This window comes from Acanthochromis polyacanthus, chromosome 10, assembly GCF_021347895.1.
Source record: "Acanthochromis polyacanthus isolate Apoly-LR-REF ecotype Palm Island chromosome 10, KAUST_Apoly_ChrSc, whole genome shotgun sequence".
Taxonomy (NCBI): domain Eukaryota; kingdom Metazoa; phylum Chordata; class Actinopteri; family Pomacentridae; genus Acanthochromis; species Acanthochromis polyacanthus.
In genome coordinates, this window is record NC_067122.1 from 21,713,238 (window position 1) to 21,736,801 (window position 23,564).

Consider the following 23,564-nt stretch of genomic DNA (forward strand, 5'->3'; position numbering starts at 1 on the left):
GGGGGCGGCGCTCCACCAGTCCTGTGCTTTTGTTCCATGGAAGCACTTTGTTTGCGAGAAATGTCACAGTAGCTAAATCAAGCTGAGAGACGGCTATGAGAAACAGACAGAGCAGATGGAGGATGGAATGATGCATGAGTGTGTGTTGAGTGAGGACTGAAGGTGGAGTGGATGTTTCTCTGCTTTTTAACACACAGAGGCACTTACAAGCAGCAAAAATGTTGATGGACAAATGGCTTACAGCTTCGTTCAGGTCAATCAGACTTTTCAGCAGGAGCGTTGAATATAGACACCAATTTAAGTTTATTTGTGTCTGTGTGTTTCCTTCTTTGTGTTTGTGTCCAAGAGCTTGTACAAAAGAATTTGATGTTCAGCACAGGTCAGTCTGCAGCTGCAGCCTGCTGTATCTACAAGGTAAAAAGGAGTTTTCAGAGAAGAAGTGTGGAAAATCCGGCAGTACAAGATGCCGGAAAAAAATGTCAAACAGTTGAGTTCTGCAATTTATATAAACTGTGAAAACTGTAAAATTCTGATGACAAGTGACCAAGAAAAAATGTCTAAAAAAAGGTTGATCGATGCAATATTGACAAATTGTCATAAAAAACTGACCAAAAAAAGCAAAAACTGCACAAATCCGGTACCAAAGGTGCCTTTAACAATATATTTTTTAAAAAGGTGCATTAAATTACTTCAAATAAACTGTTACTATATGTACAAAAATAGCATATAGAAATGCTATACTACATACTACAAGATCTATCTTTCAAGGTACAAAAATGGAAAAAAAAATTCCCCCCCAAAAAAACACACCAAAATGGATTCAGACTCCTATTTCATTGACAGGTCTAAAAATTAATATTAAGATTTCAAAAATGCAACATTTCAGGTTCAGTGCAGAAATTAATCTAGTAATATCCTTTAATATTTACTAATTGAATTTATATACAATATGATATATTAAACTATTGATACTGACTTTTACTGTCATAGTTTTAACATAATTAAGCAGTCTTTTATTGTAGGTATGTTGTCAGCGAATAATAATTAAAAAATAATAATTTTTCTTTCAAATAACATCACAAACTGTATTTTTAAAATAATCACAGATTTGGTTGGTTTTAGTATAGTAAAATGGTCCAATTTAACAGTCAAATGTCATGAAAGATCAATTTACTATTACTGAAAATAAAGATTTTAAATGTGGATATTATTTACAGTTTTGTCGCATTTTTAATGGTTCAATTATTACTTAGTTTTCCTGTGATTTTACAATTTTTTCCAATAGTTTCAAAAATCATAAAAAGTCTGTAGAATAACAATAATTTCTTAGTAAATTACAGTTAATAATGTCTGAAAAATGTTGATTTTTTTAACATTGTTTGTCCAGGCATAGATTAAAAATCTAAGGGGGGGCTTGGCAAACCTTGCACTGCATCCTTTCCAGCCACACATACTGAGAGGAACTATATGTGGAGGTTGAGGTACAGAGCTGGAAGCGAACATACATTTACACACACTTATCTGCAGTTCAAATGCAGTTCATTGTGTGTTTTTCTATTAGCATGCTGCTTCCAGGGAAATCCTTACATGTGTTCAGTGGAATGAGCTTGTCCAACATTGTTTCTCCATCTCTTGGAGAGATCTATATACAGGATGTAGCTTTCTTTCATTTCTGTCTGATATTTTGTGGGGCTCCATCATTCTGTCTTTAGGGCTTTTTCAGCACCTGTAAGGCTGAAGGACAACCTCATCATTTGGCACTTGTCCTCCCATTTCAGCAAGGCACTACATCTTTTTTTTTTTTGCTTCTGTTAGCACAACACTTTTCTTCCCTCGGTGCTCCCCGTCTGCTTATTTAGCATCTGCTTTACATCGTGCAAACCGACCAATCATTCAGAGAAAGGTAGTCTTGTTTGCCTTTGAGCTGTAAAATCTTCTTTTGATGCTGATAGCGCAGGATGTATAGAGAGACTGACGGGAAAGGAAGGATAAGACAAATTATGACGCAGACTATTTCTGCTTTGGCGCATAAATCAGGTAAAACACAACACTCTCCAATGCAGAGTTTCTATCTTGGCGTACTCGTGTGACATTTTCTGGTCCTGGTATGCGACTGTGATGCAGCAAATGAGAGCTGAAACTGGAGTCAGGTCATGGTTGTTTGTCTGTATGCATTCACTGCTCTGTTCTAGAGCAGGAATCTAAACTGCTTGCACACAGACATGAACTCTGCTCCCCACCGCTGCTGTTTTCCCCATCAATTCCTCCAGTCAATCCAGTTCTACATCAGCTTGTCATCACCCACCTCTGTTCCCCGTCAACTCTGCCACTCAGGACCAATCGCACTCCCACATTTCAGTCACTCTGACGCCTGCTCCTCCAGCGCTTGGCGACCAACCTGTCGACATGCAGACTGCTGCCTTTTAGGCTTCCAGTAAAGGTAGAGCAGCCTTGGCCTGTGGTGACCCATGTCTTATGAAGCATTCAGTATGTCTGCTTAAGGAGGCACTTTGTGCATATTAAAGGATTGTGAAGACGTTCATCCATTCCTGCTGACTTCCTTCATCTTTTATGCATCACAATTCTCTTGTCACTGCCATCTTCTCCTGCTGGACTCATTTTCACTGTATGTGTAGCAACTTTTAAATCAATCACACTTTATTAATGAAGCGCTTTCCATAACAAATGAAATGCAGCAGAAGAAGCCTTAGAGATGAAAGGAATACAAATGCAATAAATCAACAACAACAAAGTATAACTCTGGAAACTGATGCTGTGCCTCCTGATGACATTTCCAAATGCATCATGTACACACGTGGACAAAATTGTTGGTACCCCTCAGTTAAAGAAGGAAAAACCCACAATTCTCACTGAAATCACTTGAAACTCACAAAAGTAACAATAAATAAAAATTTATTGAAAATTAAATAATCAAAAACAGCCATTACTTTTGAATTGTTGATTAACATAATTATTTTAAAAAAACAAACTAATGAAACAGGCCTGGACAAAAATGATGGTACCTCTATAAAAGATTGAAAACTATTTGACCAGAGTGACATGATTAACTCAGGTGTGTCGTTTAATTGACATCACAGGTGTTTCCAAACTCATAATCAGTCAGTCTGCCTATTTAAAGGGAGACAAGTAGTCACCCTGCTGTTTGGTGAAAAGGTGTGTACCACACTGAACATGGACAACAGAAAGCGAAGGAGAGAATTGTCCCAGGACATCCGAAAAAAAATTATAGACAAACATCTTAAAGGTAAAGGCTATAAGACCATCTCTAAACAGCTTGAAGTTCCTGTGACAACAGTGGCTCATATTATTCAGAAGTTCAAGACCCACGGGACAGTAGCCAACCTCCCTGGACGTGGCCGCAAGAGGAAAATTGATGACAAATTGAAGAGAAGGATGGTTCGAATTGTATCCAAAGAGCCCAGAGCAACCTCCAAAGAAATTAAAGGTGAACTCCACGGCCAAGGTACATCAGTGTCAGATCACACCATTCGTCGTTGTTTGAGCCAAAGTGGACTTCATGGGAGACGACCAAGGAGGACACCACTGCTGAAAAAAAACTCATAAAAAAGCGAGACTGGAATTTGCAAAAATGCATGTTGACAAGCCACAAAGCTTCTGGGAGAATGTCCTTTGGACAGATGAGACCAAACTGGAGCTTTTTGGTAAGGCACATCAACTCTATGTTCATAGACTCAAAAACCAAGCATACGAAGAAAAGAACACTGTCCCTACGGTGAAACATGGAGGAGGCTCAGTAATGTTTTGGGGCTGCTTTGCTGCATCTGGCACAGGGTGTCTTGAAAGTGTGCAAGGTACGATGAAATCTGAAGACTATCAAGGCATTCTGGAGAGAAATGTGCTGCCTAGTGTCAGAAAGCTTGGTCTCAGTCGCAGGTCATGGGTCTTCCAACAGGACAACCATCCAAAACACACAGCCAAAAACACCCAAGAATGGCTGAGAGAAAAGCGTTGGACTATTCTAAAGTGGCCTTCTATGAGCCCAGATCTGAATCCCATTGAACATATGTGGAAGGAGCTGAAACATGGCATTTGGAGAAGACACCCATCAAACCTGAGACAACTGGAGCTGTTTGCTCATGAGGAGTGGGCTAAAATACCTGTTGACAGCTGCAGAACGCTCATTGACAAATACAGAAATCGTTTAATTGCAGTGATTGCCTCAAAAGGTTGTGCAACAAAATATTAAGTTATGGGTACCATCATTTTTGTCCAGTCCTATTTCATTAGTTTGTTTTTTTAAATAATTATGTTAATCAACAATTCAAAAGTGATGGCTGATTTTGATTATTTAATTTTCAATAAATTTTTATTTATTGTTACTTTTGTGAGTTTCAAGTGATTTCAATGAGAATTGTGGGTTTTTCCTTCTTTAACTGAGGGGTACCAACAATTTTGTCCACGTGTGTATAGATTGAAAAGTGTGGAACTTAAAATTGAACCATGAGGAACGCCACAATTGATTTTATAGTTCTCCGATAAACAATCATCTCTGCTTACTAAAAATCTGAAAATTTGAACCATTTACGAACAGCGATTTACAATACTTCAATCAATCAATCAATCAATCAAAGTTTATTTCTATAGCACTTTTCATACATGAAGTAGCATGTATGAAAAGTATTAGTAATACCTTAAGATATCAGCTGCAGTCATTAGTTATCAGTATTGACGAGTACCAATATTTGGTATCAGTATCGGCCCTGAAAAACCCACATCGGTCAATCCCTAGTCTACAGTATTTAAGGTATCTCTTAAGTCCAATAACACCAAGACAGATGGTTTATTCATATCGATGTTGGTTTTAAAACCATCTCAAAGAAGTGGTGATGGTTGGTAAAGTAATTTAAATGATATAACACAAGTTTCTTTAAAATTGTACTTAGAAATAGGAGATTTGAGAGTGGCCTGGAGTTCCTTCCTTCTCTGTCCCTCCCATTTCATGTCAATACTCCTGCAATCTTTCCTCCCAATCCCATCCCGCCACTCCCTTAAACATTCCACCTTCCAGCTTGTCATCCAGCATATCCTCCTCTCCAGCCCCAGGGAGAAGCTCCAGCTCTCTCCATCCCTCAGTGAAGACCTCGGCCTAAGCAGAAACATCTCCATGCTGCTCTGGAGGCTAAAAGAGGGGAAGTGGAACCCACTATGAAATATGGAAGCTATTATTTTAAATACTACGACAGGCAGAGTGCGTGTTCGCCGCCATCTGCGTCTGAGGTTTGAAGTCGTAGAGGTGTTAAATGAGTGAAATTGTTCAAATATAAACTTTAAATGAGAATAGGTGTACAGCTGGTCTCATTCTCCTTTGTTAGATTTTGAATTGTTTTTCTCTTTGCTATTGAATTCTCCTGGGACCTAAAAATGGCAAATGGAATCAGATAAAGAACAAGAAACAGCAGAGCTGGGTGAAGTTGTGGTTCAGTGGAAGACTTTGGATGGCCAATCTTCAAGTTAAGCTGAAATGAGCTCTTTTTTTATCCTTTTTCTTAAATCCTTCAGCTCCAAAGTCATTAATGGCTTATAGCTGCTGCGTAAAGGAGGGAAAGGAGGATGAAAGTTGGAGAGGTAGACACGAGGAGGAGGTGGAGGAGCATGATTGAGCTCTCTTTGAAAGGGTTGGCAGAGTCAGGAAGTGATTAGGCCGCTACAATAACGCCAATAATGACAATAGGGAAAACATGTCTGCAGCCACAACCACTTAGCATCAGGATCACAATATGGTTCCCATTTTATTATAAGAGCAATAAGAGCAGGGGAGGATCAGCACATGGAAAGAGAGACAGAAGGACTAAGGTGTTACTACGGAAAGGCTTCAAGCCTTGGAAAAGCAGGCGGAAGGTTTGACTTACTGTTGTTTCAGGTGGTTTGCTTTTTTACCTCACGTATTCAGTCTATAATAAAAAATGATGGAAGATTTTCTCTTTGAAATCCATTTTTGAAACAAGAGGTCTTTGATTTCACACAGAGGTTGACAAAAACAAGTTCTGGCCACCAGCTGACAACTGTATCTAACTAGCAATCATTAGCTTGTTTGAAAGCTGCAGCTGACTCATTTTCAAACAAGAGGCCTGTTGATCTCCTCTGGGTGGCTGCAAAATAAATTATCAATCAGACATTATTTGTGTAGCGGTTTTCATACAAGTAGAATGTAACACAAAGAGCTTCACACAATGCAATAAAAACAATTCCTCCTCTCCCACAGACAAAGCAGTAAATGATTGTATAAGAAATTGAGGACTCAATACAAACAGAGGCAGAGGAACTGAGGAAATGCGATCATAAATGAATCTCATGTCACTAAATTTGCTGTGAGGAAACAGCAGAAGTAGTATAAGTCAGAATGGCAAAATGGAACAATAATACAAAGTGAAATGTGCATAAATTCTATCATGCGAACCCTGAGACTAAAGCCGGACAAAAAGTTAATATCCTTTCTATCTGATGAGATGAGAAGACATGGAATTAACCCTCTGAACACAAAGTTTCTGAGTGTATTGAAAATACCAGGAATCATTATTCTTCCAAAAGCCCACAATGTGTTACCAGTACTGGAAAAAAAATAATGACTATGTTATACTGCATCAATTTTTAATTTGTTTCCATACTTGACTCTTCTCTGCTCTGTGTAAATACAGTCTGCAGTACAGTTAAAAAGTCCCAGAATTTCTGTTATGTGAATGTTGGTCACAGCTGAGTCACTCGTGGCTTCACGATTCCCGGATTTTATTTATTTATTTATTTGTTTTACAGAATCTGGTTTTCGCATAGCTTTGTTTTTGGCTTTTTTTTTAAAACGAGACAAGAAGACTAAAGTTATTTTGATGATTATATTTTGGTTTCCCAATGGATGTTGCAGATGATTAGTTCAATAACCTTTGTAAAGTTTAAAATCTCACGGTTCTTTCTGGTTTGTACAGTTTTTTCCTAGTAAGTGATGTAATTTTGGATTTTTTTTTAGACAGCTTGCCTTTCTAAGCCATCTGCATGTTTTAGGCTTTAGAGTGTTTAAGTTAAAAGCAGAATTTTTATTTAGATTCTGAAAAATGTACTTTGATCAGGGGGACCTTTTTACCTGTAACTGGACAAAAAGTCTGGTCAGGTAGTTATGTTCTTCTTGAGACTGGTGCTATTGGCTTTACTGCTGTAGCTCACCGTACTAATGTTTCCTTTTAAATTAGAGAAGACTAAACAGACTCTGTTTCGTCCGTTTTCTGTCTTCTATTGAGCACCATTAAGGTACCATTGGAAAGATCTGCCGTCACAGTTGCTAAGCTACAGGTGAAGCTTTGATGATGTGTCTTAGCTCGATCAAAAACCTGTGATTTTTTTCATGCAGTCTTGTAAAACAGCAGACACTGACGCAAATCAGTGGCGATGTGGAGATGATTCATGGTCTTGTGGCAGCATGAGGTCTGAGAATTAAGGTTGAGCCTCTCAGTGGCCACATCATCTCCTGGTTCCTCTACAGCCCTACTGCTGTTTTTCACAGCTCTTCCAGACTTCTCCATCGACAGCAGGAAACCTTTTACCGGATACCTGGTGGAACCGGCTGCATCGCTGCTGGGTCAGAGAAAAGTGGCTGGATAAAGCCCAAACAGTGATGATGTTCACCCAGACCGAGTGGAGAATCAATCCTAAACATGTGCGAAAGTCTTCAGCCTGAGATAAAATCACATTTAACTGCTTTTCCAGCTCACACAAATGCCAGTTACCACATGACCACCAGCAGTGAAAAATCAAGTAATGCTCAGTTGTTCTCTATTCATCCCTATAGTGCTGATTTGGATGACTTATTGCTCTTTCTGTGTTTCTACAGGGCCTCCAGGAAAACGTGGAAGGATGGGAAGAAGAGGGGAACCTGGTAAGTGACACCCAACACCTGCTTGAACAGTTTTTGTCCTGGAGGATACTCCTTCTTCATCTCTCTGTTACATTCTCCCTCTTTTTCCTGGGTGACTGGATAAGTCAGAGCCGAGAACTGGTAAAGGCAGCGATCCATGAGTCAGGTCGCGGGATGATGGGCTGCTTCTCTCCTCTCCGTCCGTCCGACATAGTGCTAACTTCGGCCATGTGGCTGCACTAACTTTGCCCAGATGTCAGTCATTCCTGTTGAGCGGTAGCAGCTGCAGTAGTACGAGCCTAATGAGAGTCTCCCTTTGCCAACATCACCACCCGCCATTATGTGTTGCTTTTTACTCTCTATTCCAAACCACAAAACACTCATCAAGGAACCAAAACAGCGCAAAGACGTAACTCTTGTGTAACTCGCATGTTTCACACGTCCGAGTCATCCTGATTTGAATGTTTTACATTAAGTTTCGACTCCACCAAAATGTGACGCGACACTATTAGACGATTTTTATCAAAACCTGTTGCAGGATATGTGTCAGATGGGAACATTTCCAGTCTGGTGGTGATTCATTGTGGCTCATGTTGAGTGGATCGGATCTGCTCTTGTGAACATGTTGACTAAGTGAAGGATCACAAGTGAGCAGTTCATTGGTTGTTCTATGAAATCCTACAAACCTTGACTGAATTTTGTTCTTTTTTCTGTTAGAGGATAATATTGAAGACAGTGTGTGTTTTTCTGATTGTCAACAAACCTCATGTAAAGCTAAGCACCACCAGTTTGTCAGTCAGTCTCTCTCTGACTTCCTTAGTCTGTCTGTGGCTCTCGGTCTTAAGCCCACTGGTTCCTCCTGGAGTCGTAAATCTTTAAATTCAGCTTACGAAAGCTCTGTAATTTCCTAAAACAGCTGGACACTGTTGTTTTTAGCAATTGTTACTCAAGCAAGAGTTAAAAATGTATTCGTTGGGGACTATTTTCAGCTGCAGATTTGGTGCAGTAGTGAGTATTTACAGCAGCATGACAGCATATGTGGGTTTTATCCAGTGCAACACTCTGACTCAACAATGGTGGCTGTTTTGGTTCTTTCATTGGTTTTGTTGACAAGGAAATTATAGAATATCACTGGATGTTCTCATTAAATCGCAGTATTTAGGTTTACAATCCAACTACATCTTAATCCGCACAGATTATAGAAATCCCTTTAAGTTCTGCCATTTCATCGGGCAATCAGCAGATCAGCTCAGTGACTTTGTTTCTTAACAGGGTGGTGTGTATTTCCAGCCACTTGGTGTTTTGCAGGAGGATTATCATTAAGAGGAGGCTTGCTGCTTGGGTTTCGTCCGAGTCTGGGCGCCCTTTAGCTGTGCACTGTTTGTCCCGGTCTGCATCTATTTAGGTTGTCTCATGTTTCTTAGGTTTTCGCCCTCACATTGCAGCCTGGATTGCAGTGCGGGGGTAGGTGGTATGAGGTTGCGCCATCCTCTGTTGCGCTGATGACTCCAGGACAACTTTTTTTTTTTTTTACAAGACCAGAGGAGGTTTTCTCCGTTCTCTCAGAAAAAAAGCTAATGAGAGTGGAGAAGAGAAGCAGAAACACAAACCTGAATAACAGGAAAGAGGGCAGACAGAGCAGTTAAGCATCTTTAACTCGGCCCTCACTGTCACCTTACATCAGCATTTCTTTGCTCTTTTTTTTTACTTGTTTTCCTTTTCTCTTCTGTTTGCTTCTTTCTTTCTCTTCCTTTCTTGTTAGTCTCCACACAAATACACACCTGTCTCAAGTTCAGTGGTTAAAGTTGGTCTTACGATGTGACTCTCCAGCCAGTGTGTGTTTGTTTGCTTAACTGTCTGGCTCAGGAGGTCCTTGTCGAAGTGTCTAGACACAGCTAAACTTGATTGACTTAGCCTCCATGCCTCATAAACCCCAACACCTCTCTCCTCTTCTTGTCTTCACCTCCTCACCCCATCACATCCCTTTTCATCCCTTCTTCTATACTTCTTGTCTCAAAATTCCCCATTTCTGTTCAACCAAACAACCAACTTCTCCATAGATTTGTTTACAGGACTTTTTTTTGCGTTTATATTGTATCAAAACACACAAAAAAAAACCCTTTTTCCTCCAAACTGTGTCTGCTTTCAGTCATGTAGAGCTGATGTAGACGTTTGGGGCTACGTCCACGCTCACGAGCCATGTTCTACGAGAACTACAATGGCGGCGTGGTTCCAAATCGTTCGTTATGCTGTAATTGCGCCAACAATCACATAAATCATCATGATTGCTTTTAAATTTAGATCAGACACATAAAAACCAGTAACTAATTAAGATCTTTTAATGGCAAAATCATATATTCACTTAGTGTGGGTTTCATGTGGTTTATTAGTGCCCATGGCCTTGGACTTTTAAGAGAATGTTTTTTATAAGAATATTCCATTACCGCTAAGAACCCTTTGATCATTACTGTTGTTTTTGGTTAGGCAAAGTATGAAAAGCAGAATGTACATTTTGCTGCTGGGCCTCAATATCAGAGCGTTTCAGTCTCATCTGAGAGCCTTAGAGAAATCTCCGACATCTTTTTTGTGCTTTAGAGAGACACTGTTTCCCGGCACACCCCAACCTCTTTGCCCCCAGTTTGTCCTCCGTTTAATACACTCATATCTGCAAGAAACAAAGTCCTGACATGACTTCATATTTTAACGCAAAACATAACCCATTATCCAGAAGTCTGTTTATCATAACAGGTTCACCGCAAACTGCTTTGGCAGCAGCTCTAATGAGCTTGTTCTGTACCATATTTAGGTGGTTAATTACAGTCATCATCTAACGAACCACATTGCATGTGCAGTTTAGTTTTTTGGGTTTTTTTCTGGACTGTATGACTGTTCAGAAGAATTGATTGCTGTACAAACCAGAGGCTGCCTGAACTGAAATTAATATGTGTAGCATTTGTTTTCTAATACCTGGTTTCTCTTTTTTTTGTTGCAGGGCCTCCTGTAAGTACATTTTCATCTCGTTCAGGTAGTATTAAAATGGACAAATTTGCTCTTAAACACAGAGGTTTGGACATTAAACATGCAACCACACACACACATACTGTATATCTTCCATCACTCTTGACAAACTGCAGGTCAAGCCAGAAATCAGCTTTTCTCCCACAGCAGTAAAACATGAACACAAACTGTCACAGACTCGCTCACATGTGGATCCACAGAGCTCACCAATAAAAAATAGACCACCTAGGAAACTGTGTATGTGTTTGTTCTCGTCTATGCATGTGTGTGTGCGGGCTTCATGATGATGGTTGGGGAGGGGGGCTTATTATTAGCAAGTTATGCGACAGTAACTCCTGCTGACATTTTCACACACTCAACAAATAAAACACGCACAGATTTGTGTAAAATCAAATGACTGCTGCGTTCAGGTTTGTAATTTTTTTCTTGTTTAAATTCAAAATATTGTGACCTAAATGAAAAGAGTGGCCCATTTCAGCTTTTATTTTTTTTATATACAGAATATATTTTCTATACATGTGAACGTATTTTTGGTCTTTTGTGTCACTGATCAGATATGCAGAGACAAAAAATGCTCTGAAATGCACCATATTGCTTTTCCAGAAACATTGCATCTGTTTTGCAGTAAGTCTGCATGAAACGATGTATAATCTCTCCTTCTTGAACACATCAAGCATCCCATAAAGTTGATGGGAAGGTGTGGTAATGCAGAGTCCCAATCTGTCAGTGCTGTTTGTCTGAGTCAAATATACTGGCTGGAACAATAGATATAATGAGAAACAACTGAAATAATGCTTCTTTTAAAAAATTCGCACGGTTTGCTTTTGGTGTGAGCACAAAAAAGGTTCCTTTTGAAAATAGATGCAAACAGATGCCAAAAAAATAGATATCTGCCAAAATGTGGATAATTTGAGTAAGTAGTTTGGTTCATTCCACAACTAATCTTTTGTACAAATCAGTAAAAACTCCTTTATATCATTAACTACTTGTCTCCTGTTAGTATAAGGGGCACCAGGTCATATGCTGATCTGATGCGTTAATGTAAATACAGTGTGTTGTGTGCAGCTGTTGCTTTCACTTCAAACTTGTCTCAGTGCTTCATGCTTCAATGTCTAACCTCACCAGGGCAAATCTGGACGCGATGGATACCCGGTAAATTAGATTTTTATTTATCCTGTCACTCTTGACTTCACCTAATCATGTTTCTCTTCTCCCTTCAGTTGCTTATCTCTGGAGTTCTTCCTGCTGCTTTGTTGCCTCTTTTCTTTTCTCGTCTGCTTTTATTGAACAAATTACCTTTAATCATCCCCGTTGCCTTGTCTTCCTCCTCTTGCAAATTGTCAACACTTAACCTGTGATGATGTATCCTGCCCCATGACTGAGATGTGATTCAAATACAAAGACGCTTAAACACAAGAAGACATACACTACAGTCTTTTATCTCCCTTTGACATATTTTGAGCACATATGAACGTGAGTAAACATAAAGAGCAGTAGGCATGAATGAGTAATCATGTGACGAAATCAGCAGTAAACAGAAACCGCAGGATTGTAAACTGTACCAGTGAAAATGTGAAACATTCATCCACAAGGCACAAATCATGGCCTTCTCAGTGGGGTCTAACGCTGTTTGAATAATACATCTGTGCACATCTATTACTACTGAATGGAAAGAAAGTTACTGATTTCCACTAAGCAACAAGCCAGATCTTATGTTATCCAGAGATGTAGTGGCCTCTAGTGGTCTGCCAGACCCCTGATGCTCTCCACAACTGATGAGGTGAATCGGATCATGGATCTGTTGGTGATTTGTGGTTGAGCCGTCATCAGATTCTCATCATCTAGTGCAGATACACCCTCATGATTCAAGAGCTATTGTTGCAGCTGGATTCACAGGAAGTGCAAGTATCCACAGTGGTGCAGTTCGCAGGGTACTGGCAGGCTTTAGGTGTGTTACTGCGCATGTTTGGTTGCCTTGGTGACCCACGGTAGTCACCCGATGTTGTGTCGGCCTTACTGGGAACTCTGAGGCCAGGCAGGTTCCCATGCCGCCTGCACTGCCTGGCACTGCACCCCTCTGCTGACGGGAAATGCCTGCTGCTAATTACACACAGGTGGACCAAGTGCACAGATAAGTGTGTGCACATTTGTGTTTGTTTGACTGTGACCCTATTTGTCTTCATCGTTGTCTTCATTAGAAAAGTTTTCATTTTATTGTCGGTTTTTAGCTGTAAAACATCTTCTTGATTGAATGATTTCATGTATTTCTTTAAAGCTGCATAGTCTGGTTAATCCATCCCAGTCTAGTTTGCATAATGAAGTCCTTACAGCGATATGATTGCATGCATGAAACAATAGTAGAACTGCTCTGTTAGCTAAGTGTGAGAGGCAGCTTCCTGCTGTTATGCATATGTGTGGGTATGATGACTAAAGAGGATGAAGTATGAAGTTACAGTGAAACAACAGCAGATTAATCATACTGGAAGTTACCGTAGACGGCATATCATTTCATTTAGCAACAGCAGCGATGATCAAGTTTCGTACATCGGAGCTCAAAAAGACCAATTCTTCCTGTTGGGTAGCAGTGTTTGTGTATCTGCATCCATATGTGCAGACGTATGTGGATTCCATCCAGCCGCCCACAGTTTATGTACATCTCTGCAACAAAGGCCAGAACTGTGGAAGTGGTTAAAGGTCTGAGTGTGTGTTTGATATGTTTTCACACCAGTCGCTCACATGTACTTCTCATAGAAAGAGGGCATGCGCAAATCAACACAAATGAGTCAGGTCAGTTACCGGAGAGCTTTGCGGTGCTAGCTATGCTGTGCCAGAGACTGGTGCCAACAAGGCGTCTTTCTTTCTGTTTCCATTGTTAAAACAAACAGCTGGATCGCTTTCCAGTCATTTTTTTTCTTGTCCTCTCTCACCCCTATTATGTCTCTCTGAATTAAACACTGCGCCAATTCCAGCCTTTAACTCTCGCCAGCTAGGAGTCTGTGACTGTACATTAACACTTATTTTAACAATATGAGCATAACAGTTACTTTTGTCCACATTAACTAAGAGCATTTAATCAAGTTTACATTTATAGTCTACATACTGTTCACTTGTACTCACTAAAGATATGTTTTACTCCTCTACAGTAAGTATTTTGCTAAATTAGACTAATCACGTAAAATATAATCGGCAGGTAAAGTATGATGTATTATTTTAGGTAAATATGAGCTCAAGCAAAACTTAATTTGTCTCATAATTGATCTTGAAGTAAATACAGTTGGCTATGTCTTTACCAGGTGCACAATTAAAGTGATGTGCACGTTAATACATCATGAAAATACACACAACATTAAAACACCATAGAAGAATAATATTTATTGTGTCATTACAACTGCACCTGTCTGTGAGCAAGATATATTAGGCAGCTTGTGAACAGTCAGTTCTTGGGTTTGGTGTGTTGGATGAGCCAATGTAAGAATCAGAGTGACTTTGCCAACGACGGCCGGGTTAGAAATTGTTCAGGAAAAGTTTGAGGAACATGACAAAGAGCCCAAGGTGTCTATTTGGCCATACATACTCCACAGATCTCAATCTAAAGCTTCTGTGGGATGTGTCTGATCCAGAGAAGCCCTTCCAAGACCCCCTCCAGTGACAGCCTTTTTGTTTAACTTTGCTACTATGTGCATATGGTCTTTTTTATTCACTAGAAGACAGATTGTTGGAGCATTTTCACCTTCACACTCCATTGTACTGATGATCATTTTAAAAACATGGATTCAGACTTCCATGGTTTCAAACTTAAGGAACTACTCCTGTCAGCTTGCAGGTGCTTTCTGTAGTATTATTCTACTTAAGAATCAATGTAGACCTACATCCGAGCCATCTTCAGAGAGGATCAAAATATTTATATTGAAAAAAGCACTTCTACAGTCATGAAAAAATTATTAGACCACCCTTGTTTTCTTCAATTTCTTGTTCATTATAATGCCTGGTGCCACTAAAGGTATATTACATGAAGAATACAGTGAACACGACAAAAAATGCAGCTGATTCCATAATGCTTTATGTCCTATTTGACATGCTTAAGCTTAATTGTATTCCCAGGGTGTATAAGAGGCCATTTAATGTCATCAGCAGCACTGCACATGTAAAGGCCTAGAGTGGTTTCCTGCTTTCATTCAAGCCGTAGCACAACTCCGATGTTGTCAGCTCTCACATAATGCCTAAAACTAAAGAATTATGTGAAGCCACAAAGGCCGCTATCTTGGCACTGCTGGAAATTGGTATGAGTGACAGACAGGTAGTGAAAAAATGATCTCCAAGACAGCCGTTCATTACACCAAGAAAAAACAAGCCGAACATGGTACTACCAAACTGCTAGCTGGTCGCTGCAGGAAACGTCTTTCTACCCCACGAGATGACCGTCACTCATCCGTTCCTGTGTCAGGAATTGTCGTCAGACCTCCAGGGACCTTAAAAATGAGTGGACACTGTGGAGAAATGTCATTTGTTTGGCAAGGACAGTTAGAAACCAACCTCTTGAAGCTGGTCTGAAGTCACACAGGGCACAGAAGAAGCCCTTAAACAATGAAAGACAGAGGAAAGCCTGGTTACTCTTTGCTGGGATCACAAGGATTGGACTGTTGATGACTGGACGAAGGTTCTCTTCAGTGATGGATCCAATTTTCAGTTGATGCCCACTCCAACCAACTTACTGGTTAGTAGGAAGCCTGGAGAAACCTACAAACCAGACTGTCTTGCCCCTACAGTAAAACATGGGAGTGGATCAGTGATGATCTGGGGTTGTTTCAGTATGGATGGAACAGGGGAAATGCAATGTGAGAAGGGCAAATAAACCAGATCACGTACACATACACGTACTCTTGAAAACAGTCTTCTTCCATCAGCTGGAAAACTCTTTCCTGCCTCCAATGACTGGATTTTCCAACAAGACAATGTCCCTTACCACACGGCAAGGTCAGTTAAAGCCTGGATGGAGAACCAGAACATTGGAACCATGCTTTGGCCTGCTCAATCAGCAGATCTAAATCCAACTGAAGACCTGTGGAAAATCATCAAACGCAAAATGGAGAACCACAAGCCCAAAAACAAAGCAAATTAGTTTGAATTTGTGCTACAGGAATGGCCTGCTGTGACAGCAGAACAATGTCAGAAGCTGGTGGAGAGCATGCCAAGATGCATGGCTGCAGTCATCAAAAACAATGGTTATATGTAATTAAGTACTAACTCCTGTGTGGATCATGTGACTGAAACAGACAGAAAATAAAACATGTAATGAATAAAAGCTGTTTGTGGAGGTACAATCCCATAGCTATTGATGTGAGAACTTAAGTGATTTTGGTTATTATCAAGAAAACCAAAGAAAATGTCTAGATATCAGCTCTTAAATTAAACTCTTATGAACTATTTTTGTTGTTATCATTTTATCTGTCCAAACAAATGTACCTTTAGTTGTACCAGGCATTAAAATGAACAAGAAATTGAAGAAAACAAGGGCAGTCTAATAAACTTTTTCATGACTGTAAATATGTAGCGTAACAGAGATGACTTTTTAGAAGTCAAATCAAGAACCAGACAGAAACCTTAAAGAATCTGCTGCTAAGATCTTGGTGTCTGACACCACAGGACACCTTTAGTTGTCTTGTTCAGTCTTTTTCTTAATAGGTCAGGGCATTTTTTGCAATAATAGTCAGGCGGTTTTAATGTTTTGGCTGATTAGTAAAGCATTACTCTAAAACACTGCAATTATTTGAGTAACTTGAGCTAAAATGTGTGAATTTTGTGTAGCAGTGTATTTCTTTAGTGTGGTATCGCAACAACATCTCCTTCAGTAGAATATCTGACTACTTCTACCGCTGACCAGCTGTCGTACAGCTTATGTGCATGCATGTTTGCCAGCGTATGAGTGAGCATGAGCTACACTTCATTCAGGTGGCACACACATGTTGAGCTCATCAGACTAATCCATGCAGCGGTCCACTTCCAGCCTATCATCAGTAACACGATAAACAGTGTTAATGAAATGTGGTTTGAGTGTATCTCAAGCATAACACTGAGATAAGTGTGTGTGTGTGTGTGTGTGTGTGTGTGTGTGTGTGTGTGTGTGTGTGTGTGTGTGTGTGTGTGTGTGTGTGTGTGTGTTGTGTGCGCTGATGTGTGTTTTCTCTCCTCATGTAACCCCATGCCACTTCTTCCTCTCATAAATCACAGCCAAGGGGAGTTTTCAGAAAAGAGCCTTCCCGCTGTCAAACAATCAAAGTCGGACGGACTGACAGATCAGTGCAGAGGGATAAACACACATCCCCACACACACCAGCGGACTCTCATTCATGTGCTCAGTCGCCAGCGTGCCCAGCCACGAGTGTGTTTATACGAGAGTGCCAGTCTGTGACAGACAGCGGACCTCACTCAGCAGAAACCGGCCAAGGCCTCCATTGTTCTGCCTTCCAGGCTGCTGAGCACAGATTAAAGCCAGACAGTCACCCAACAGCATGTCCGTAATTTTCTGTCCCTAACACGCAGCGCTCTGGTATGCTTTATTGTGATCTTTGCTTGTTCTTGAAGCCGCTGTGTTTTTCTAAAGAAAACGCATGTACGTATCGAAAATTATGCACATGTACAATGAGCACTGTCTTTGTGGCAACGTGACAGCTGACAAAAGATTTAGGAGAGGAAAAGATAACGATATGCAAGAATTCAAGCAAAGGAAAAAAAAGTGGAGGAGTAATTGTGGTTTTCTCGCTTCTCCCCGTCTTCCTTTCTCTTGACATCCCCAAATTAGGCTGAGCCTAATGTGTGCGACACGTTACCATGTGTGTTTCTAGCTGAGGCGTCTGCTCTGATGTGCAGACACCAACGTTTCATGCTGCATCCTCAACAATTACACCCCACTGGATAATTACCAGTCTGCACTATAGGGAGCACAATAAAGACACTAAAGACACCCCTCGCCCCTTTTTCATTGGGATTAGGAGACACGCACATGCAAACAAACACGCCCGCATGAATAAATGTGCACATTTGCACATACGCAAACACAGACATGTGCCCTCCCACAGGCCTAGTTCTTTTCCAGAAATGTGTTTAAAAGTCTTCTAATTGGTGGGAATGTGAGTCAAAACTTCGTCTTTTTTTTTGCATCTACTGAGAGATGCTGAAGGACAAGATCTGCAGACTGGAAATGCACACAAAGAACCGCACACGCATTAAAAGGCTTTATTTCAGTTTCTCCCACATTTCCTTGAGGTTTCCGTGGTGATCTCGGACCCATTTTCTCACTTTTTCTTCACGTTGGTCTCTCAGTTTGTTTCTTCAGTGTTCCTCTATCCTCCATAGTTCCATTTTTTTTCTCCATTTGTGGTATGAGATGAAGAGCAGCAGCCCCTCACCCCAAGCCTCCAAACCTCACCCAACCCCACCCCTCTCTTTTTTCAGTTACATTTTTATTTGAATTCCAGCTCTTTTTCATGCCTCGCCGACTAATGCATTGTAGATCTCTACCTTGTAGATACAGTAGAGCCAAATGAAGACTAGAAGCACAGAGAATATATTAATGGCCACACATCAAAACCCGAATCTCCTTGGCGTCTGTGCTTCATACGTTGTTATTTATATAAACCCTACTTAGGCCTGGTTTCCAATAAAAGTTTCCTCTGACCTCTGTTGTTGATTTAGGTGGAGCTCATATATTTTAAAGTATCTTATTATGAGTCACAGAAGAGCTTCCTGAGCTGCTGTGTTGTGAGCTGAAATATTGCTCCAGGTAGCTGCAGTAACTCATAGTCTTGCTTTATTCCACACTGAATACAAATAAGTAAGTTAGCAGAAATTTTATACCATATCCTGCTTCTTTAGGCAAGATGTCAGATGTCAAAAACTACACACAGGGTTTTATTACCCAGAATTACTTTGACACACATATCTTCACAAAGGAAATGACAACACATGGCAACTGTACCCACAGTTCACAGGCCACTGCGTCGCTTGTTAGCAGCCATAAATCAGTCTTTTTTTCACTCCGGGTTCTGATGACCTCGCAATATGCACCTCATCTACTCATCCTGACGAGTCTTCAAGGAGCCGGGAACTGATAAACACTCCCAGATGCAGAGATATCACCACATGGATTCACTGGATACCAGCACACAGACACACAGATCTGGGATCCAGATAGCGGGGAAGTGGGACTCAGTGGGACATTTGTAGGCTCATTTAGATTCTCACACTCATGTGTAATACGATAAACACAGCATGCTGCTTTTAACAGAGTGGTGAAACTGCAGCCTTTCCTGTACTATATGCAGCATCCATCCGTATGCTTCATGCCCCTCTAAGCTTTAGACAGTCCTGGTGAAATTATTGGCCCCAGTCATCCGTTGCGCTTCACTCTCAGCCACTTACTGCTGATTTCACAAGGGATCTTTAATCAAAAAGACATAGGGGGCCTTCATTGTACTTTTTTATAAATCTCTTTTACACGGACAGACACGTAAAGTTTGGCAGCAAACGATTAGCTGCATGTATTGCTCCTGTCCTTATGTGCCCACTGTCCGTCCATCAAAGCAGGCAGCAATGACTCTGTGGTGGGTTTTCACTATGGGGCATCACTGAAGACGGCACCCATGGGGCTGGTGAAGCAGGAGATGAATAGAATAGCCAAAACTGTGCAGGACATCCAAGGCCAGAGATGATGACTGTTAATGTGGGCTCCCAGAACAGTGAAGGGCTGAGCCCATGACTCAGGGGACTCTGTAAAAACTGTTAGCTTAACATCAAGTGCCGTCTTTGAGGTGGAAGTCTACGTTAGCCTTCACCACATACATCACATTTAAGTGTTTTTGGAAAGTTGGATCCAAAAGCCAAGTGTTCCTTTATGTTTAAGTAGGGATCTGGAGGTTTGTCTTTGAACTGAGCGTTGCTTTATAGAGGAGGTTCAGTGACTGCTTGACTGTTTTCACTGAGATAAACAAAGTGGACAACTCCAACTGCTGTTTCAGTACTTGAGTGAGGGTGAATAGGGACTTATTTAACTGCCTTAAGGATTATCTCATCACCACAAACACACACAAAGTAGATGTGGGCTTGTGTCGCAGATTAATACAGCTGGAACAAATCCACCCACAGCCCATCATGTTAGATTCAGAATCTTAAATAATTATAAACCACAGCAACCTGGACAGGCCTTCATGTCTGAGTCTTACTGTGTACACAACACACACACAGACATGGGGCAGGAAGCACATACACAAGGTCTTCTTCCTTTTCCTACTTTTTAATTCTAAGATTTCAGCTGTTTCTTTGTCAGTGGTTTACAAACATACTTTTACTGTCCTCACTTGAAATGCTCGTCTTCAAACCACTTAATTGTTTTTTCCAGAACTAAGGTGATTTCCATTGTTTCTTGAGAGATATGGAGACAACTCTTAAACATTCTGAAATGCTGCTAAGTGACGGCTGGTTTAGGATTTTTCGAAGAGGGAAGCTCGTCTTGCCAGTGGATTTAAATCAAATCTTTACAGGGTCTTAATGAGATTCTTCGTTCACAGCAGACTCAGTAAATGTTTTTGAAGCCAAGCATTAACGGAGCTGTTTTACATTTTTGGCAATGGGCTTCATTGCTTGTATGCTGAGAGTTGGATAGAAAGATTTGTAACTCTCTTATGTCTGTACATTAAACATAAAGCCATGTAGCTAACATATCATAAAGATTTAGCAAAAGGGAGCTTTAGTAAAAGGCAGCTGGGCTTTTCTTTTTTGTTCTTGAAGATGTTTCAGATCTCCTCCAAAAGGCTTCCTCAGTTCCAACTTACAGATTAGTGGATGTTGATGGTGGTGGAATTTTCTGAGAAATGTCAAGACCGCATTTTAAGTACCTGATAACTGAAGTCGTAAAAGCCCTTCCTCTAGAGTACCTAACAGGTACTTATTGTACAGTATTGACATTTCTCAGAAAATTCCACCACCATTAACATCCTCATAGTTTCAACCATTCACATCTCGAGACATGAGAGTCTTGGGTCATTAAAGGTCTGTTAGCCATGTGATTTTGTGTTGGCAGTATATATCTAGGACTCCCCATCAGTCAGTTCAAACTGAAGAAGCCTCTTGAGAGAGAGATAAGAAATTTTCAAACGGCAAAATGAATTCAGTTCCTTTTACAGAAGCTCTTATGATTACCGTGACTTTGATAAGGGAGAATCTACACAGACAGAAGACATTGTTCTGACAAAAGTTTTGAAAAATAGCTTCTCTAAAATTGACTTATCAACACTTCATTTCTGTGACCAATCAAGAGTAAAAAATGACAAATTGTGGTTTTACTTGGAGGTTGTGCAGTACGAGATGTTTTTTTTTCAGGCACTTTGAATATCTATGCTAACCTAATTGTCTTCTGGCTCCAGCTCTCTGCTGGATATAATATGCAGTCATTAGAGTGGTATCGATGCTGTCACATAACTCTCAGCAAGTAAATGGTTAAATGTATTTCCTAGTAATTTTCCTAACATGTCAAACTATTCCTAATATGATTCTGTGTCAACATTCTGTGACTTTCAGGAACTCAGTGCTTTTCATAATTTCTCTTTATTTGTCTTCTAACAGGGTCCACTTGGCTTAGATGGCAAACCTGTAAGTATTCTCATGGTCAAACTTGTAAAATATGCTTTAAGGGGCTGACAGTAATTTAATTTGAACTGTTATTTCTCTTCTCAGGGTTTACCAGGTCCCAAGGGAAGCCAGGTACGCCATCACACACCTGCTGTCTTGATTTGGTTTTCTAATAACACGTATCTATTACACTAAAGCAGTCCATACTTAGAGGCTTTTCTAGCTTTGAATCCAGGTGGGCATTTTGCCTGTAAGACAGGTGATGGTTTGCTATACCTCATCAATCATTTTTACTGTTCCTGAGGGACTGTTGCGAGTGAGTAAAAAATCCACGGTAGCCATCGTATTCCTTGTTCCACCTCCTAAGTTATCCCAGTGCTCACAGCCACAGGGGAGTCATGGCTCAACTGAACCGAGTGCTGAAATCCCCTTTGCACTCCCATCCATCAAACCTCTTCTGAAAGCCTGTTGCGTTTCTAGGCACACCCAGGTGTAGCGTGGAAATGGGCGAAGCAGAGCGAATGAGTTACACACCAGTGGGAGAAGTAAGGGAGAGAAAAGAGTTTATAACCTTCAACAGAGGCTCCTTAAAAAGCCATTATAGAGCCCTCCACCCTGTGCAGCCCATCTCTGTGGTCGCTTTGCCCATGTCGGGGATGAGTCATCTGCTGAAATGTAAACCCCTCGCAGCATAATGAGAGCCGTTTGAACGGCTCCTCTCCAAACACCATTAAGCTGTTCTTTCCTGCTAAAGGACACCTCAAGCTGGGTCTGTCCTTTAACACGACTCTCCCCATCACCAAGGATCTGCTGTAAAACCACAGCAAGTGTGACACAGACCTTGTGACCAGGGTCCCCTGTGAACTCGAGTGATTTGGCAGGAGACGAAAACACGAGGATGAAGGAAAAAAATTGTTGGACGATATGATTGATTTGTGCTTCAGTCATGAAGTAGATGAATGAATCAGCAAGACATATTACCTGTTACCTGTTTCAAACACTTCCGAGCTTCTATAATTTTTCTTTTTTTAAATGCTATTCCTGGACACAAACTCTGCCATTGAAATTAAACTTGACGTGGAAATGAGCTCACTTAGAAAACTAACCAACCCCATAACATTCATGACATATTAAATATTTCTAAGAGGTTTTGGATCTCTGCTACAGTTTAACATCTGCTCTGGTTGGTTTGAACGGTCCTCGGCTGCATGGCATGAGTTTGCATTGGCTGTGGAATTACAGACACTAAACTGAAATTATGAAGGTACTTCAAAAAGTTCTCAGCCTCACCCTGAAGCAAGGAGCATAACTCCCATTTGTGGGCCATAACTGTATACTACAAGGAATCTATCACTGTCCACAAAACTCAAATGTCTGAAATAATTAAAGAAAAACAGAGAGGAAAGCTTTGAGCTGGCGTGCTGAGGAAAATGTGTCCAGGAAAATGCGTCCATCCACACAGCACAGGTGGGAGAAGCAGTCAGTTGTGGCTTTGAACTGTTGCTTAATGCCCCTGACTCATCCGACCTGCACTGTCTCCCTTCTGTCTGCTTTAAAACTGAAATCCCACTTGTGCGGTTGGAATTCTCAGACTGATGATGTCATGCATGCTGCTGATCTGACCTTCTTCCGTGAAGGAATAGTGAAGCTTTAACATCAGTGGACCAAGTGCATTGAAGTTATAGGAGGCTATGGTGAAAAATAATTACGTTTTCTGGTGAGGACGAGGACTTTTTGAAGGACCCTAGTATCCTGTAGAGAGTCGCAAGGGGCTGGAGCTTATCCCAGCTCACATTAGATGAGAGGTGGTTTATACCCTAGAGATGAAGAAAGAAATCAAATAATCCCCAGAGACAAACACATACAAAAGAAATAATAGGTGTGTTGCCACAACCTGCTCCTCCGGCTCTGTTTTCATTGAAATGAAGGAGTGAGAAATGCAGGAGATAAGCTGCTTCCTGTCATCATGTAGCCAGTCCCATTAACAAACTGCTTATCCTCTCCCAACACATCAGCAATATACCCCTGAACACAGTTACAG

General features: G+C 40.7%; 1 protein-coding gene across 1 annotated transcript in view; it reads left to right on the forward strand.

Annotated features, from left to right (window-relative positions):
- The window catches only part of col23a1a (collagen type XXIII alpha 1 chain a), a 134,627-nt gene that overhangs the window by 88,435 nt on the left and 22,628 nt on the right, over positions 1–23,564 (forward strand). The window contains exons 3-7 of the mRNA XM_051954253.1: positions 7,859–7,903; positions 10,875–10,882; positions 12,026–12,052; positions 21,518–21,544; positions 21,629–21,655. Of these exons, the coding sequence (XP_051810213.1) occupies positions 7,859–7,903; positions 10,875–10,882; positions 12,026–12,052; positions 21,518–21,544; positions 21,629–21,655 (134 nt within the window). The remainder of the gene's footprint in view (positions 1–7,858; positions 7,904–10,874; positions 10,883–12,025; positions 12,053–21,517; positions 21,545–21,628; positions 21,656–23,564) is intronic.